Genomic DNA, 16,876 nt, shown 5'->3' with positions numbered 1-16,876 from the left:
AGGGAGGGGTGGGGGAGGGAGGGAGGGGTGGGGGAGGGAGGGAGGGAGGGGTGAGGGAGGGAGGGAGGGGTGGGGGAGGGAGGGAGGGGTGGGGGAGGGAGGGAGGGGTGGGGGAGGGAGGAGTAGGGGGGAGGAGAGGGTGCTACACCATTGCAGGAAAAGGTCTGGGCCCGACGGTCCACTTGGTCTAGTTCAACATAAAAGTCGTGATTGGATCCGATTGTGTAGATGAATAGAACAGGACAGTTACTCAAGGAGAAGCACAAGAAGAAGAGGAGGAGGAGGAGGAGGAGGAAGATTGGAGAGCAGCCGTGTGAGCGCGATGAATCAACACAAACCAGCAGAGTTGAGACCTCCCACGGCGTAGATCAGGCCAGCGATGGACGTGCAGCATCGCGGCCGTGTTTTGAAGGAGGGCAGGTGCGGCCTGCGCTCCGGCATGAGATGGTAGTCCTTGGCCTCGTCAACAAGATCCCTGCAAAACAACGGACAATAGACAATAGGTGCAGGAGGAGGCCATTCAGCCCTTCGAGCCTGTACGCACCGCCATTCAATGTGATCATGGCTGATCATTCTCAATCAGTACCCCGTTTCTGCCTTCTCCCCGTACCCCCTGACTCCGCTATCCTTAAGAGCTCTATCTAGCTCTCTCTTGAATGTATTCAGAGAATTGGCCCCCACTGCCTTCTGAGGCAGAGAATTCCACAGATTCACAACTCTCTGACTGAAAAAGTTCTTCCTCATCTCAGCTCTAAATGGCCTACCCATTATTCTTAAACTGTAGCCCCTGGTTCTGGACTCCCCCAACATTGGGAACATGTTTCCTGCCTCTAACGTGTCCAACCCCTTAATAATCTTATACGTTTCGATAAGATCTCCTCTCATCCTTCTAAATTCCAGTGTATACAAGCCTAGTCGCTCCAGTCTTTCAACATATGACAGTCCCGCCATTCCGGGAATTAACCTAGTAACAACCTAGTAATCTAAAACAACCGGTCTGTCCTGAAACGCACAGGTTTACAGATCCATCATCCCACGCTAGCTAGACCAGGAAATCATGGACAGGACAGGTTTGGAGGGATGTGGACCAAACGGGGGCAGGTGGGACTAGTGTAGCTGGGACATGTTGGCCGTTGTGGGCAAGTTGGGCCGAAGGGCCTGATTCCACGCTGTATCACTCTAGGACTTTATAATTCGCCTGGAGGGGCGAGACTTTCAAAACATCGCAAGGAATGCAATCTGTAGCAAAGAACTGCAGATGCTGGTTTAAATCGAAGGTAGACACAAAATGCTGGAGTAACTCAGTGGGTCAGGCAGCATCTCCGGAGAGAAGGAATGGGTGACCTTTTGGGTCGAGACCCTTCTTCAGAGATGCTGCCTGTCCCACTGGGTTACTCCAGCATTTTCTGTCTACCTTTGCAAGGAATGCAATTATTAACAAGAACTACTTGTCATGCAGAGCACCTGCCAGCAGGTGTCACTGTTGGACAATTACAGGGTCACCTTTAGTTTAGAGACACAGCGTAGAAACAGGCCCTTCGGCACACCGAGTCCGCGCCGACCAGCGATCCCCGCACACTAACACTATCCTACACACACTGGGGACAAATGGCCTCCTCCTGCACCCGTTGTCTATGTTTCTAGCGGTCTTGGGCAGAGGTGTTCACAGACCAGGCAGTATGCTTCCCATGGTGCACCTGTAGAGGTCGTCAGCTTACCTGCACTTGTGACAGCACCGAACTAGGTCGTCCTGCTGGACCCTGTCAGTGAGGAACTGTGGCCGGCAGAGGGGGAGGCGTACTTTGGTGAGCAGCTGAGGCAGGTAGCTCTCTCGATCTTCACGATTAAACCGTACCCAAGCAAGGACAGCTTCAAACACCTGCAGGGGAGAAGGAACAGCAAATACAGAAACATAGAAAGTAGGTGCATGGGGAAGCCATTTGGCCGTTCGAGTTTTCCAACCCCTTAATAATCTTATACGTTTTGGGTGGCAGAAGCTGTCAACGGGGCGTTTTCAAGAATGCGGCGGACAGAGAAGGGGATTGGTGCCTCCAGAACAAGCGGCCTTCACTCCAGGATAAGATAGGGCGGCACGGTAGCGCAGCGGTAGAGTTGCTGCTTTACAGCGAATGCAGCGCCGGAGACTCAGGTTCGATCCTGACTACGGGTGCTGCACTGTACGGAGTTTGTACGTTCTCCCCGTGACCTGCGTGGGTTTTCTCCGAGATCTTCGGTTTCCTCCCACACTCCAAAGACGTACAGGTATGTAGGCTAATTGGCTGGGTAAATGTAAAAATTGTCCCTAGTGGGTGTAGGATAGTGTTAATGTACGGGGATCGCTGGGCGGCACGGACTTGGAGGGCCGAAAAGGCCTGTTTCCGGCTGTATATATATGATATGATATGATAAGACTGCATTCAAGAACTTTGTAGGTCAGAAACATTTAGGTTCACCAGGTTAATCCCCGGGATGGCGGGACTATCATATGAGGAAAGATTGGAAAGACCGGGCTTGTATTCACTGGAGTTTAGAAGGATGAGAGGAGATCTTATAGAGACGTATAAAATTATGAATGGGCTGGACAAGCTAGATGCAGGAAAAATGTTCCCGATGTTGGGGGAGTCCAGAACCAGGGGCCACACAGTCTAAGAATAAAGGGGAGGCCATTTAAAACTGAGGTGAGAAAAAACTTTTTCATCCAGAGAGTTGTGAATTTGTGGAATTCTCTGCCACAGAAGGCAGTGGAGGCCAATTCACTGGATGAATTTAAAAGTGAATTTGGCTAGAGCTCTAGGGACTAGTGGAATCAGGGGATATGGGGAGAAGGCAGGCACGGGTTACTGATTGTGGATGATCAGCCATGATCACAATGAATGGCGGTGCTGGCTCGAAGGGCCAAATGGCCTCCTCCTATGCACCTATTTTCTATGTTTCTATGTTTAGAAACGTGCCAACTATTTGTGGGCACCATCTTTGTACTGTCTCTGTGAAGTCTATTACACTACAATCTTTGCACTTTCGTACTTATCTGTGATTGTGCTTATTTATAGCATGATTTTACTGGATTGTATGCAATACAAAGAACTTCAATGTATGTAAGTATCGTTGTATGCAATGTATGTAATAAAGTATCGTTGAATCACAGTGATCACCTGACCAAGGGCGGCACAGTGGCTTGGCGGTAGAGTTACTGCCTTACAGCGCCAGAGATCCGGGTTCGGTCCTGACTACGGGTGCTGTCCGTACGGAGTTTGTTCGTTCTCCCAGTGACCAGCGTGGGCTTTCTCCCAGATCTTCGGTTTCCTCCCACACTCCAAAGACGTGCAGGTTTGTAGATTAATTGGCTGGGCATAAATGTAAAATTGTCCGGAGTGTGTGTGTGGGATGGTGTTAATGTGCAGGGATTGCTGGCCGATGTGGACTCGCAACACATCGAGTGGGCCAAAGGGCTTGTTTCCGCTGTATCACTAAACCAAACCAACCCTGAACACTGCGAAACCTCGTACCTGCTCTTCAGACTTGACATTGAGCTCGTCCCGAGCGACCAGTTCCAACGCCTCCTCGAAGGACAAGGCCAAGAACTCCTCGGACATGGACACCTCCACAAAGTGCTGGTGGATGAAGCTGTTGGCAGAGTCGTACAGGACGGTGCACATCATCGTCTCCGCAAACTGACGCACACCCAGGCAGTTCTTCGGGTGCAGCCTGGAAGAGGAAGGCAACAGTCATTGCTATTCACTTGGCAATTGGCAATGGGCAACCAGCACCAAGCCCACAGTAGAGGGAGACAAGCACCAAGCCCACAGTAGAGGGAGACAAGCACCAAGCCCACAGTAGAGGGGGACAAGCACCAAGCCCACAGTGGAGGGAGACAAGCACCAAGCCCACAGTGGAGGGAGACAAGCACCAAGCCCACAGTGGAGGGAGACAAGCACCAAGCCCACAGTGGAGGGAGACAAGCACCAAGCCCACAGTGGAGGGAGACAAGCACCAAGCCCACAGTGGAGGGAGACAAGCACCAAGCCCACAGTGGAGGGAGACAAGCACCAAGCCCACAGTAGAGGGAGACAAGCAGCAAGCCCACAGTAGAGCGAGACAAGCACCAAGCCCACAGTGGAGGGGGACAAGCACCAAGCCCACAGTGGAGGGAGACAAGCACCAAGCCGACAGTGGAGGACAAGCAGCAAGCCCACAGTGGAGGACAAGCAGCAAGCCCACAGTAGAGGGGGACAAGCACCAAGCCCACAGTGGAGGGGGACAAGCACCAAGCCCACAGTGGAGGACAAGCTCCAAGCCCACAGTGGAGGGGGACAAGCACCAAGCCCACAGTGGAGGGAGACAAGCACCAAGCCCACAGTGGAGGGAGACAAGCACCAAGCCCACAGTGGAGGGAGACAAGCACCAAGCCCACAGTGGAGGGAGACAAGCACCAAGCCCACAGTGGAGGGAGACAAGCACCAAGCCCACAGTGGAGGGAGACAAGCACCAAGCCCACAGTGGAGGGAGACAAGCACCAAGCCCACAGTAGAGGGAGACAAGCAGCAAGCCCACAGTAGAGCGAGACAAGCACCAAGCCCACAGTGGAGGGGGACAAGCACCAAGCCCACAGTGGAGGGAGACAAGCACCAAGCCGACAGTGGAGGACAAGCAGCAAGCCCACAGTGGAGGACAAGCAGCAAGCCCACAGTAGAGGGGGACAAGCACCAAGCCCACAGTGGAGGGGGACAAGCACCAAGCCCACAGTGGAGGACAAGCTCCAAGCCCACAGTGGAGGGGGACAAGCACCAAGCCCACAGTGGAGGACAAGCAGCAAGCCCACAGTGGAGGACAAGCTCCAAGCCCACAGTGGAGGACAAGCACCAAGCCCACAGTGGAGGGGGACAAGCAGCAAGCCCACAGTGGAGGACAAGCTCCAAGCCCACAGTAGAGGACAAGCTCCAAGCCTACAGTAGAGGGAGACAAGCAGCAAGCCCACAGTGGAGGGGGACAGTAGAGGACAAGCACCAAGCCCACAGTGGAGGGGGACAAGCACCAAGCCCACAGTGGAGGACAAGCAGCAAACCCACAGTGGAGGACAAGCACCAAGCCCACAGTGGAGGGGGACAAGCACCAAGCCCACAGTGGAGGACAAGCACCAAGCCCACAGTGGAGGACAAGCACCAAGCCCACAGTGGAGGACAAGCAGCAAGCCCACAGTGGAGGACAAGCAGCAAGCCCACAGTGGAGGGGGACAAGCTCCAAGCCCACAGTGGAGGACAAGCAGCAAGCCCACAGTGGAGGACAAGCAGCAAGCCCACAGTGGAGGGGGACAAGCTCCAAGCCCACAGTGGAGGACAAGCAGCAAGCCCACAGTGGAGGACAAGCAGCAAGCCCACAGTGGAGGACAAGCAGCAAGCCCACAGTAGAGGGAGAGAAGCACCAAGCCCACAGGAGAGGGGGACAGTAGAGGACAAGCAGCAAGCCCACAGTGGAGGGGGACAAGCACCAAGCCCACAGTGGAGGGGGACAAGCACCAAGCCCACAGTGGAGGACAAGCAGCAAGCCCACAGTGGAGGGGGACAAGCAGCAAGCCCACAGGAGTGGGAGAGAAGCACCAAGCCCACAGTGGAGGAGGACAGGAGAGGGGGACTAGCAGTGCCCTTTGGCACCAGAGTGAATGGCACCAAAACGCCACCTCTTGCGTACGATACGACAGAACTTTATTGATCCCAGGAGGGAAATTGATCTGCCAACAGTCATAAAAACACCAAATACGTGATATTAAAGCGAGGAGTGGAAAGGATTGGGGATGTGTCCCAGTCTACCCCACTGAGGGTTTGATAGCCATAGGAAAGAAGGATCTTGTTGAGTTTGACCCGCTGAGCTGTGTGCAAAAATAGTATTTCACTGTACTTTGGTACATGTGATCGTGATGAAGAAACCATTGAAAACACAATGATACAAATAGTTTCTTCGCCCCCCTCCCATCAGCCTGAAGGGTCTCGACCTAAAAGGTCACCTATCCGTGTTCTCCAAAGATGTTGCCTGACCCGCTGAGTTACTCCAGCACTTTGTGTCCTTTTGTGTATTAACCAGCATCTGCAGTTCTTAGTTTCCACATGATACATATATAGTGCTGTCAAACGTGTCTGAAGGGTCCCCACCCAAAATGTCACCTATCCGTGTTCTCCACAGATGCTGCCTGACCCGCTGAGTTCCTCCTGCACTGCGTCTTTAACACAATCAGCATGAGTTGGTGTTGAAATAGATTTTGGCAAAGAGGGTGCTTCAGAACTGAAAGGTATCTTGGTAAAACAACGAGAGAGCCACGTTTAGTATATTGTCACGTGTACGGAGGTACAGGGAAAGGCTTTTGTAGCGTGCTAAACAGCCAGCAGAAAGACAACACATGATTACAATCCAGCCATTCACAGTGTAGACACATGATAAGGGAATATGGTTCAGTGCAAGGTAAAGCCAGCAAAGTCCGATCAAGGATAGTCCGAGGGTCACCAATGAGGTTGATAGTAGTTCAGGACTGCTCTCTGGTTGTGGTAGGATCGTTCAGTTGCCTGATCACAGCTGGGAAGAAACCAGAATCTGGAAGTGTGCTAACCCTAACCCTAATGTTCAACCATATCATACACCGATCAGCCAAAACACTATGCCCACCTGCCTAATATGCTGTTGGTCCTCCGTGTGCAGCCCCATACGCAGCAGGGTGCGATGCACTGTGTATTGTGACACATTCCTCCCGTGACCGCCATTTTCAGTGACTTGTGCCACAGTCGACCTTCTGTCGGTTCGGACCAGACGGGTTAGCCTTCGTTGCCCTCGCGCATCGATGAGCCTTGGGCGCCCAACACCCTGCCTGTCGCCGGTTTGTGGTTTGTCCCCCCTCGGACCACTGTCGGTCGGTACTCACCACTGCTGGCCGGGAGCACCCCACAAGCCTTGCCGTTTCAGAGATGCTCTGACCCTGTCGTCTGGCCATAACAATGTGGCCCTTGTCAAAGTCGCTCAGGTCTTTACTCCTGCCCATTTCTCCTGCATCCAACACATCAACTTCAAGAACTGACTGTTCACTTGCTGCCTAATATATCCTATATGTGTTGGTGGGGCGAGCCGCAGGGTGTTGCGTGTGTCTAGAGCCCTGGTGTAAATCCAGACGCCGCTGGCTAGCAATCTTTGCGAAAAAGGGAGCCGAGTGATTAAGCCTCGCCCTGTCAGTACACAACCTCTGCATCGTCACGCCTCTCGCAGTGCCTCCTGGTGGCAACACATGGTGACTGCGGCCACCTTCAGTCCCAGGCTAAACTGCGCTGGGATCACGGAGGAACTCTGGCCCCCAGAGATGGGACGCGCGGGCCTGGTGACAACCAGGTCCCAGTTATGGGTTAGGTAGCACCTCCCCCCCCGCCCGCTGCCTTGTGGGTAAGGCTCAGGAGAGCCAAAGGCACTGGAACTTGAGTCCCCAGAGACGGTCGGCTGATTGCTCGTGCGTCCGCAACCCTCCAACTCTTGCAACCGAGTGGCCCCAGGCGTAGCAGCCATGCCGCTCCTCTGGAGTCAGACGATCGGGTCGAGAGGGGAATGCAGTTGCTGCGCACGTTTGTATTCCCATCTACCTGCCCAGGCTCAGTGGCCAAATCAAATGGAGAGGCTCGTAGGGCCGAATGGCCTACTCCTGCACCTATTGTCTATTGACGCTGAAAAAAACCCCTCTCCAAGCAGGACAACGCCAGGCCGCACAATCATCTCCCGCAGATGGACAGATGTCAGAATAATATATCCCGCCCCTTGACAGGTGCCATTGTAACAACACAATCAATGTTATTCACTTCGCCTGTCAGTGGTCATGGTGTTTTGGCTGATCGGTGTATTCCTACTCCAACTCCAGTGGAGTATAATGCACCGCAGTGCACTGGGAAGGCTCCAATAGACTGTCCAAAAAGGGCATGACAGATCGAAGCTTTTAGTTTAATTAACTTTTTTTTTTAAATGCACAGGAAAACACGAAAAATTTAATCAACTATATTGCAATTAATTTAACTGGTAGCCTGCAAATGCTCTCTGCTAGAGCAGTTCCTGTCCATTGAAATAGAAAACATAGAAAATAGGTGCAGGAGTAGGCCACTCGGCCCTTCGAGCCTGCACCGCCATTCAATATGATCGTGGCTGATCATCTAACTCAGTATCCCGTACCTGCCTTCTCTCCATACCCCCTGATCCCTTTAGCCACAAGGGCCACATCTAACTCCCTCTTAAATATAGCCAATGAAATGGCCCCAACTATCTTCAGTGGCAGAGAATTACACAGATTCACCACTCTCTGTGTGAAAAAAAACATTCTCATCTCGGTCCTAAAAGACTTCCCCCTTATCCTTAAACTGTGACCCCTTGTTCTGGACTTCCCCAACATCGGGAACAATCTTCCTGCATCTAGCCTGTCCAACCCCTTAAGAATTTTGTAAGTTTCTATAAGATCCCCCCTCAATCTTCTAAATTCCAGCGAGTACAAGCCGAGTCTATCCAGTCTTTCTTCATGTGAAAGTCCTGCCATCCCAGGAATCAATCCTGTCTGGCAAAACCGATAATCCAGAAAGACTCTGGGACCAGGGGTGGCGGCAAATCAGCAGCGGATGTGAAATAGAATTCAGCTTGACCCTTTCCCCTCGAGCCCAAGGACTGCAAGACCAACTGCGGTTGCTCAAACAGACTTCAACGCAAAACCAGTCTGTAGGTAGGTGCCAGGGACACACTGAGCACCAACATCACCAACAGGAATGTGTGTCAGAAGGAACTGACTGAAGATGCTGGTTTACACCGAAGATAGACACAAAATGCTGGAGTAACTCAGCGGGACAGGCAGCGTCTCTGGGGAGAAGGAATAGGCGACGTTTCGGGCCAAGACCCTCCTTCAAACTGAACACAGGGTGGTGAATCTGTGGAATTCATTGCCACAGAAGGCAGTGGAGGCCAAGTCAATGGATATTTTTATGGCGGAGATTGATAGATTCTTGATTAGTACGGGTGTCAGGGGTTTTTGGTCTCTACCCAAAACGTCACCACTCATTCCTTCTCTCCAGAGACGCTGCCTGTCCCGCCGAGTTACGCCGGCATTTGGTGCCCATTATCAGGCAGTGGTGCTTATTTTAATGCTGCATGCAGTTTGATCTCCCACTCCAACACTCACCTCTCTCTCAGGAAGGTACAGCATGCATCCTTTACATTCTGTAGCTGCAGGAAGCTGGCACCGATCAGCAATGACTGCACATTCTGTTGGTCTATGGCCAGTCGACCATTGTAGGCAAAGTTAATCAGCGCTTCCAGGGCACTGCAAGAGAACGGTCAGAACTTAGACTCCAATCCATTTAAAAGTTGTTATAAAAGCACCAAGAATCAATAATGCGCGTTCATGTTAAAACAATCACTGCATGCGTTATTATTCCACCTATATAATCAAGATCATATATTGAAAGACTGGAGCGACTAGGCTTGTATACACTGGAATTTAGAAGGATGAGAGGGGATCTTATCGAAACGTATAAGATTATTAAGGGATTGGACACGTTAGAGGCAGGAAACATGTTCCCAATGTTGGGGGAGTCCAGAACAAGGGGCCACAGTTTAAGAATAAGGGGTAGGCCATTTAGAACTGAGATGAGGAAAAACCTTTTTCAGTCAGAGAGTTGTGAATCTGTGGAATTCTCTGCCTCAGAAGGCAGTGGAGGCCAATTCTCTGAATGCATTCAAGAGAGAGCTAGATAGAGCTCTTAAGGATAGCGGAGTCAGGGGGTATGGGGAGAAGGCAGGAACGGGGTACTGATTGAGAATGATCAGCCATGATCACATTGAATGGCGGTGCTGGCTCGAAGGGCCGAATGGCCTCCTCCTGCACCTATTGTCTATTGTAAGATCAATTTATTGTCACATGTACCAATTAAGGTTCAGTGAAATTAGAGTTACCATACAGGCATCCTAAGTGAAAAGCAACAAGACACACAGCCACGTAAAATAAAATGTAACATAAACATCCACCACAGCGGAATCCACATTCCTCACTGTGATAGAAGGTAATAAAGTTCAATCATCCCCCTCTAATCCGGGCAGGAAAATAATTGCAGATGCTGGTCCAAATCAAAAGTATCACAAAATGCTGGAGTAACTCAGCAGGTCAGACAGCATTTTGGAGAGAAGGAATGAATGGGTGACGTTTCGGGTCGAGACCCTTCTTCAGACTGATGTCAGTCTTTCCCTTAATGTATTTATGAAATCTCAGGATTTTCCTTAATATTATCTACCAGAGCCATCTCCTGCCCCTGCTTTACCCCCCTCATTTCCTTCTTAAATGTGCCCCCCGGTTCACGAAACTCCACCGTACACACGGTCCCAGCTGCCTACACCTGTCGCATGCACCCTTTTTCTGACCAGAGCCTGGGATTTTCTCATCATCAAGGCTTCCTTACTCCCACAGCCTGTCGTACCCTTCACTCTAACAGGAATATGCATGCCCTGAACTCTTGTCACTGAGCCTGAAGAAGGGTCTCGAAATGTCACCCATTCCTTCTCTCCAGAGATGCTGCCTGTCCCGCTGAGTTACTCCACTGCAGTTCGCCCACCGCCACAACATGTCCACGGACGATGCCATCGGCCTACACTCATCCCTAGAACACCTGGATAAGAGAGACACCTACGTCAGACTCCGATTCAGAGACAGCAGCTCTGTCTTTAACACCATTATCCCATCCAAGCTTATCTCCAAACTGACAGGACTTGAGGTCAGCACTCATCCCTGCAACTGGATCCTCGACCACCGGGTGTCGCCAGCAATGGCTGCCTCGCCAACAGTCTGTCTGTTGCATCCTTTATGTCTGTCCCAGAATCTGTGGAATTCTCTGCCTCAGAAGGCAGTGGAGGCCAATTCTCTGAATGCATTCAAGAGAGAGCTAGATAGAGCTCTTAAGGATAGCGGAGTCAGGGGGTATGGGGAGAAGGCAGGAACGGGGTACAGATTGAGAATGATCAGCCATGATCATATTGAATGGTGGTGCGTACAGGCTCGAAGGGCTGAATGGCCTCCTCCTGCACCTATTGTCTATTGTCCTTCTTTGTGTCTGTTTTGTATGTGTTAACTGTATGTTTTTTTAATGTTCTTTAGCTTGTTTTATGTGGGGGGGAGTTGGAGGAAACTTTTTTTTAATCTCTTGCCCCGACGGAGATGCAATTTTTTTCCCGTGTCGTATCTCTGCGGCCTAACATTGAGGAGTTGGCGGCCTTTGCTGGAGGCCGATTTCGAGAGTTCCACTGCGGTCGCCTGCGGACTTACCATCGCGGAGCTGGTGATCCCTTTGCCAGGGATCGACCTCGGAGCTCCAACCGCGGGTGCTTGAGGACTTTAACATCGCGGAGCCCGCGGTCTCTGATCACATGCCGACTTTGGGAACTCCAAGCCGCAAGAGCTTCGATCGGCCCGCCTGCCAGATGGTTCGACTGCCCCGACCGCGGGAGGATAAAGAGGAAGAAGTTTGGACTTTTTGGCCTTCCATCACAGTGAGGAATGTGGGGAATCTTGCTATTGAGGGCGTGCAGCGTACGTTTACTAGGTTAATTCCCGGAATGGCGGGACTGTCATATGTTGAAAGACTGGATCGACTAGGCTTGTATACACTGGAATTTAGACGGATGAGAGGAGATCTTATCGAAACGTATAAGATTATTAAGGAGTTGGACACGTTAGAGGCAGGAAACATGTTCCCAATGTTGGGGGAGTCCAGAACAAGGGGCCACAGTTTAAGAATAAGGAGTAGGCCATTTAGAACTGAGATGAGGAAAAACTTTTTCAGTCAGAGAGTTGTGAATCTGTGGAATTCTCTGCCTCAGAAGGCAGTGGAGGCCAATTCTCTGAATGCATTCAAGAGAGAGCTAGATAGAGCTCTTAAAGATAGCGGAGTCAGGGGGTATGGGGAGAAGGCAGGAACGGGGTACTGATTGAGAATGATCAGCCATGATCACATTGAATGACGGTGCTGGCTCGAAGGGCAGAATGGCCTCTTCCTGCACCTATTGTCTATTGAATCCGCTGTGCTGGATGTTTATGTTAACTTTCATGTAGTTGTGTGTCTTGTTGGTTTTTTTTCATATGGCTGCATGGTAATTCGCATATCACTGTACCTTAACTGGTGCACGCGATAATAAAAGACCTTTGAAATCATCCTCTACAATAACCCTCAACACTGGCGCTCCGCAAGGATGCGTTCTCAGCCCCCTTCTTTACTCCTTGTACTCCCACGACCATGCAGCCACGTACACATCTAATTCAGTTTACAAATTCGCAGCCGACACCACCATTGTGGACCAGATATCAAATAATGATGCCAGAGTACAGGAGGGAGATCGAGAACCTCATGGCCCAGTATCGAGGCGACAACCTTTCTGTCAATGTCAGCAGACAAAGGAGGTAGTGATCAACTTCAGGAAGTGAGAAGGTACACGTACCCCAGTTTGCATTGACGGGGCCGAAGTAGAGATGGTTGAAAACTTCAAATTCCTAGGAGTAAATATCACCAACAACGTCTCCTGGACCACCCATATTGAAGCAACGACCAAGAACGGTGGCGCAGCGGTAGAGTTGCTGCCTTACAGCGAATGCAGCGCCGGAGACTCAGGTTCGATCCTGACTACGGGCGCCATCTGTACGGAGTTTTTACGTTCTCCCCGTGACCTGTGTGGGTTTTCGCCGAGATATTCGGTTTCCTCCCACACTCCAAAGACGTGCAGGTTTGTAGGTTAATTGGCTGGGCAAATGTAAAAATTGTCCCTGGTGAGTGTAGGATAGTGTTAGTGTGCGGGGATCGCTGGGCGGCGCGGACCCGATGGGCCGAAGGGCCTGTGTCTGCGCTGTATCTCTAAATCTAAAAAAATCTAAATCAAGTCTCCCTTCAACCTCTGATGTACCAGAGAAAACAATCCCAGTCTACCCAACCTCTCTGAGGCCAAAACCCTCTAATCCAGGCTGCAGCTGGTAAACCTTTTCTCTACCCTCTCCTAAGCTTCCACATCTTCCCTGTAATGGACTGGGTAAATGTAAAAATTGTCCCTAGTGTGTGTAGGATAGTGTTAATGTGCGGGGATTGCTGGGCGGCGTGGACCCGGTGGGCCGAAGGGCCTGTTTCCGCGCTGTATCTCTAAATCTAAAAATCTAAGAAAGCACACCAGCGCTTCCACTTCATTCGGAGGCTGAGGAGGTTCGGCTTGTCCCCAACAACTCTCACCCACTTCTGCAGATGCGCTGGAGAAAGCATTTTATCAGTGTGCATCACAGCTTGGTTTGGGAACAGCTCCATCCATTGTGGACTCAGCCCAGACTATCACACAAACCAACTTCGCTTCCATTGACTCCATTTATGCCGTATGCAACAAAGGGTTTCCACTGCACATGTGACAATAAACTAAAGTGAACCGGAACACACTTTTCAACGCAACCCACTTTCTGGACATTCCTTTGCCTACAAACATCTGACTTCAATCAACTTTAGCAAGTTCCTGTCTGATACTGGCCTTTGTTTTGGTTGCACTTTAGACTAGTGTGTACCATTATGGTCTGATTACCTATTACTAATAAATGTATTGAATTGTTGTTCATTGCATTTCATTGTTTCGCTTCCAGTGCATACGACAATTAACTCTTGACACTTGGGAATCAGCATTGCGTTTTTATCAAAAGATACAAGAATTGAAGCCAGCGTATCCAACAAATCATCCTCCAACATTTCCGTCACCACCAAAGGGGACCCCACCACTGGCCATATCTTCCCATCGCCTCCCCTTTCTGCGTTCCGCAGAGACCGTTCCCTCCGCAACTCCCTGGTCCACTCGTCCCTTCCTACCCAAACCACCCCAACCCCGGGCACTTTCCCCTGCAACCGCAGGAGATGCAACACCTGTCCATATTACCTCCCCCCTCAACTCCATCCAAGGACCCAAACAGTCTTTCCAGGTGAGACAGAGGTTCACCTGCACCTCCTCCAACCTCATCTATTGTATCCGCTGCTCTAGATGTCAACCTCTTTACATCGGCGAAACCAAACGCAGGCTCGGCGATCGTTTAGCTCAACACCTTCGCTCAGTCCGCCTTAACCAACCTGATCTCCCGGTGGCTGAGCACTTCAACTCCCCATCCCACGCCCAGTCTGACCTTTCTGTCATGGGTCTCCTCCAGTGTCATAGTGAGGCACAGCGCAAATTGGAGGAACAGCACCTCGTATTTCGCTTGGGCAGCATGCAGCCCAGCGGTATGAACATTGACTTCTCCAACTTTAGATAGTTCCTCTGTCCCTCACTTCCCCTCCCCCTTCCCAGTTCTCCCTCTATCTTCCTGTCTCCACCTATATCTTCCTATGTCCCGCCCCCCCTGACATCAGTCTGAAGAAGGGTCTTGACCAGAAACGTCGCCCATTCCTTCTCTCCTGAGATGCTGCCTGACCCGCTGAGTTACTCCAGCATTTTGTGAATAAATACCTTCGATTTGTACCAGCATCTACAGTTATTTTCTTACAAAGGATTGAAGTTAGTGGTCCATGAAAGGAACGTGAGGCGGGCGACTAACCTCGGCTCCAGCCCCTGCATGATGATCTCGTCCTGCTTACACTCGATCATGTCGTTTGTAAACATGGCATGGAAGTAGGGAATGGATGCGGCCAGCACGATGCGGTGCGCACTGTACTTGTGATCACCAACCTGCAAGGCAACACCGTTTACAGAAAGTACAGCACAGGCCCTCCATACCTTACATAGCCACGTGCCCATCCAAAAGCCCCTTAAATGCCACTGTCGCATCTGTCGCACGGAGAGGAGTAAAAACTTTTTCAGTCAGAGAGTTGTGAATCTGTGGAATTCTCTGCCTCAGAAGGCAGTGGAGGCCAAGCCTCTGAATGCATTCAAGAGAGAGCTAGATAGCGGAGTCAGGGGATATGGGTAGAAGGCAGGAACGGGGTACTGATTGAGAATGATCAGCCATGATCACATTGAATGGCGGCGCTGGCTCGAAGGGCCGAATGGCCTCCTCCTGCACCTATTGTCTATTGTCTGTGTTTGGATTAATTGAGATACTGGCGTCACCATCATTCACTCCCCCCTCCCCAACTCTTACCCAAACTCCCTTCACTCACACATCCTCTCCTTCCCTCCCCCAACCCCACCCTCAACATCCCTTCCACCCTCTCTCTATTACACCCTCACCCCCTCCCTTCAGCCTTCACCCCCCAATAGACAATAGGATGCAGGAGGAGGCCATTCGGCCCTTCGAGCCAGCACCGCCATTCAATGTGATCATGGCTGAGCATTCTCAATCAGTACCCCATTCCTGCCTTCTCCCCATACCCCCTGACTCCGCTATCCTTAAGAGCTCTATCCAGCTCTCTCTTGAATGCATTCAGAGAATTGGCCACCACTGCCTTCTGAGGCAGAGAATTCCAGATTCACAACTCTCTGACTGAAAAAGTTTTTCCTCATCTCCGTTCTAAATGGCCTACCCCTTATTCTTAAACTGTGGCCCCTTGTTCTGGACTCCCCCAACATTGGGAACATGTTTCCTGCCTCTAATGTGTCCAACCCCTTAATAATCTTATACGTTTCGATAAGATCTCCTCTCATCCTTCTAAATTCCCCACCCCTTCACCCACACTCTCCTCTTCCTCAACCACTCTCTCTCCCTCCCTAGCCCTCACCCTCCCTCCATCAGCTACCCGATCCCTCCGACACTCTCCTTCCCCCACCTCTCTACACCTACCCTTCCCTCCCACTCAGTCACTCCACCCTCACCCCTTGTGAAGTTCACAAGTGATAGTAGAATAAGGCCATTCGGCCCATCGAATCTACTCCACCGTTCAATCATAGCTGATTTCTGTCTCCTAATCCCATTCCCCTGCCTTCTCCCCATAACCCTTGACACCCAGTCTATTCAACTTGTCTATCTCTGCCTCAGAAATATCCACTGAACACCTTCTCCCACTCTCCCCCCCACCCACCAAAACTATCCTTCCCACTCACTCCCCTCCACCCCCTCTCCCCCTATCCACACTCCCTCTCCCCCCCCCTATCCACACTCCCCCTCCCCCCACACTCCCCCTCTCCCCCCCTCCACCCACACTCCCCCCTATCCACACTCCCTCTCCCCCTATCCACACTCCCTCTCCCCCTCCACCCCCCTATCCACTCCCCCTCTCCCCCCACTCCCCCTCTCCCCCCTCCACCCCCCTATCCACACTCCCCCTCCCCCCACACTCCCCCCACACTCCCCCCTATCCACTCCCCCTCTCACACTCCCCTCTCACACTCCCCACCCACACTCCCCACCCACACTCCCCACCCACACTCCCCACCCACACTCCCCCCTCTCCCCCCTCACTCCCCACTCACACTCACCCACCACACACTCCCCCCCTCCACCCACTCCACCCACTCTCCTTCCCCTTTCCTCCTCCGTTGCCCGTCCCCTCTCCCCCAGCAGACGGTGCTTCCCAGCCGCTCACCCTGAGGGTGACGTCGCAGAGCTTGCCCTGGCGGCGGATCTCCTCCATGAGGCCGTAGCCGCGGACGGGCAGGTCGCCTACACTCAGCAGCATCAGCTCCTCGTCTGCCTCCGCCATCTTGCCCGCGCCCGGCACTGCACGCCGTGACGCAGCACGCAATCCTCCCGTCCGCGTGACGCACCACGCAATCCTCCCCGTCCGCGTGACGCACCACGCAATCCCCGTCCGCGTGACGCAGCACGCAATCTCCCGTCCGCGTGACGCAGCACGCAATCCTCCCGTCCGCGTGACGCAGCACGCAATCCTCCCGTCCGCGTGACGCAGCACGCAATCCTCCCGTCCGCGTGGCGCACCACGCCGTGACG

At 52.0% G+C, this 16,876-nt stretch overlaps 1 protein-coding gene across 1 annotated transcript in view; it reads right to left on the bottom strand.

The window, feature by feature from the left end:
- The window catches only part of klhl18 (kelch-like family member 18), a 37,810-nt gene extending 21,158 nt beyond the window's left edge, over positions 1-16,652 (bottom strand). Inside the window, exons 1-6 of the mRNA XM_078398347.1 lie at positions 16,512-16,652; positions 14,588-14,718; positions 9,176-9,316; positions 3,507-3,705; positions 1,719-1,879; positions 339-475 (exon numbers count right to left, since the gene is read on the bottom strand). Coding sequence (XP_078254473.1) covers positions 339-475; positions 1,719-1,879; positions 3,507-3,705; positions 9,176-9,316; positions 14,588-14,718; positions 16,512-16,628 — 886 coding nt within the window. The 5' untranslated portion in view covers positions 16,629-16,652. The remainder of the gene's footprint in view (positions 1-338; positions 476-1,718; positions 1,880-3,506; positions 3,706-9,175; positions 9,317-14,587; positions 14,719-16,511) is intronic.
- Between the last annotated feature and the right edge of the window lie 224 nt (positions 16,653-16,876).

This window comes from Rhinoraja longicauda, chromosome 4 (assembly GCF_053455715.1).
Source record: "Rhinoraja longicauda isolate Sanriku21f chromosome 4, sRhiLon1.1, whole genome shotgun sequence".
Taxonomy (NCBI): Eukaryota; Metazoa; Chordata; class Chondrichthyes; order Rajiformes; family Arhynchobatidae; genus Rhinoraja; species Rhinoraja longicauda.
The sequence above is the reverse complement of the archived record's forward strand: the minus strand, read 5'-3'. Positions and strand labels throughout refer to the sequence as shown.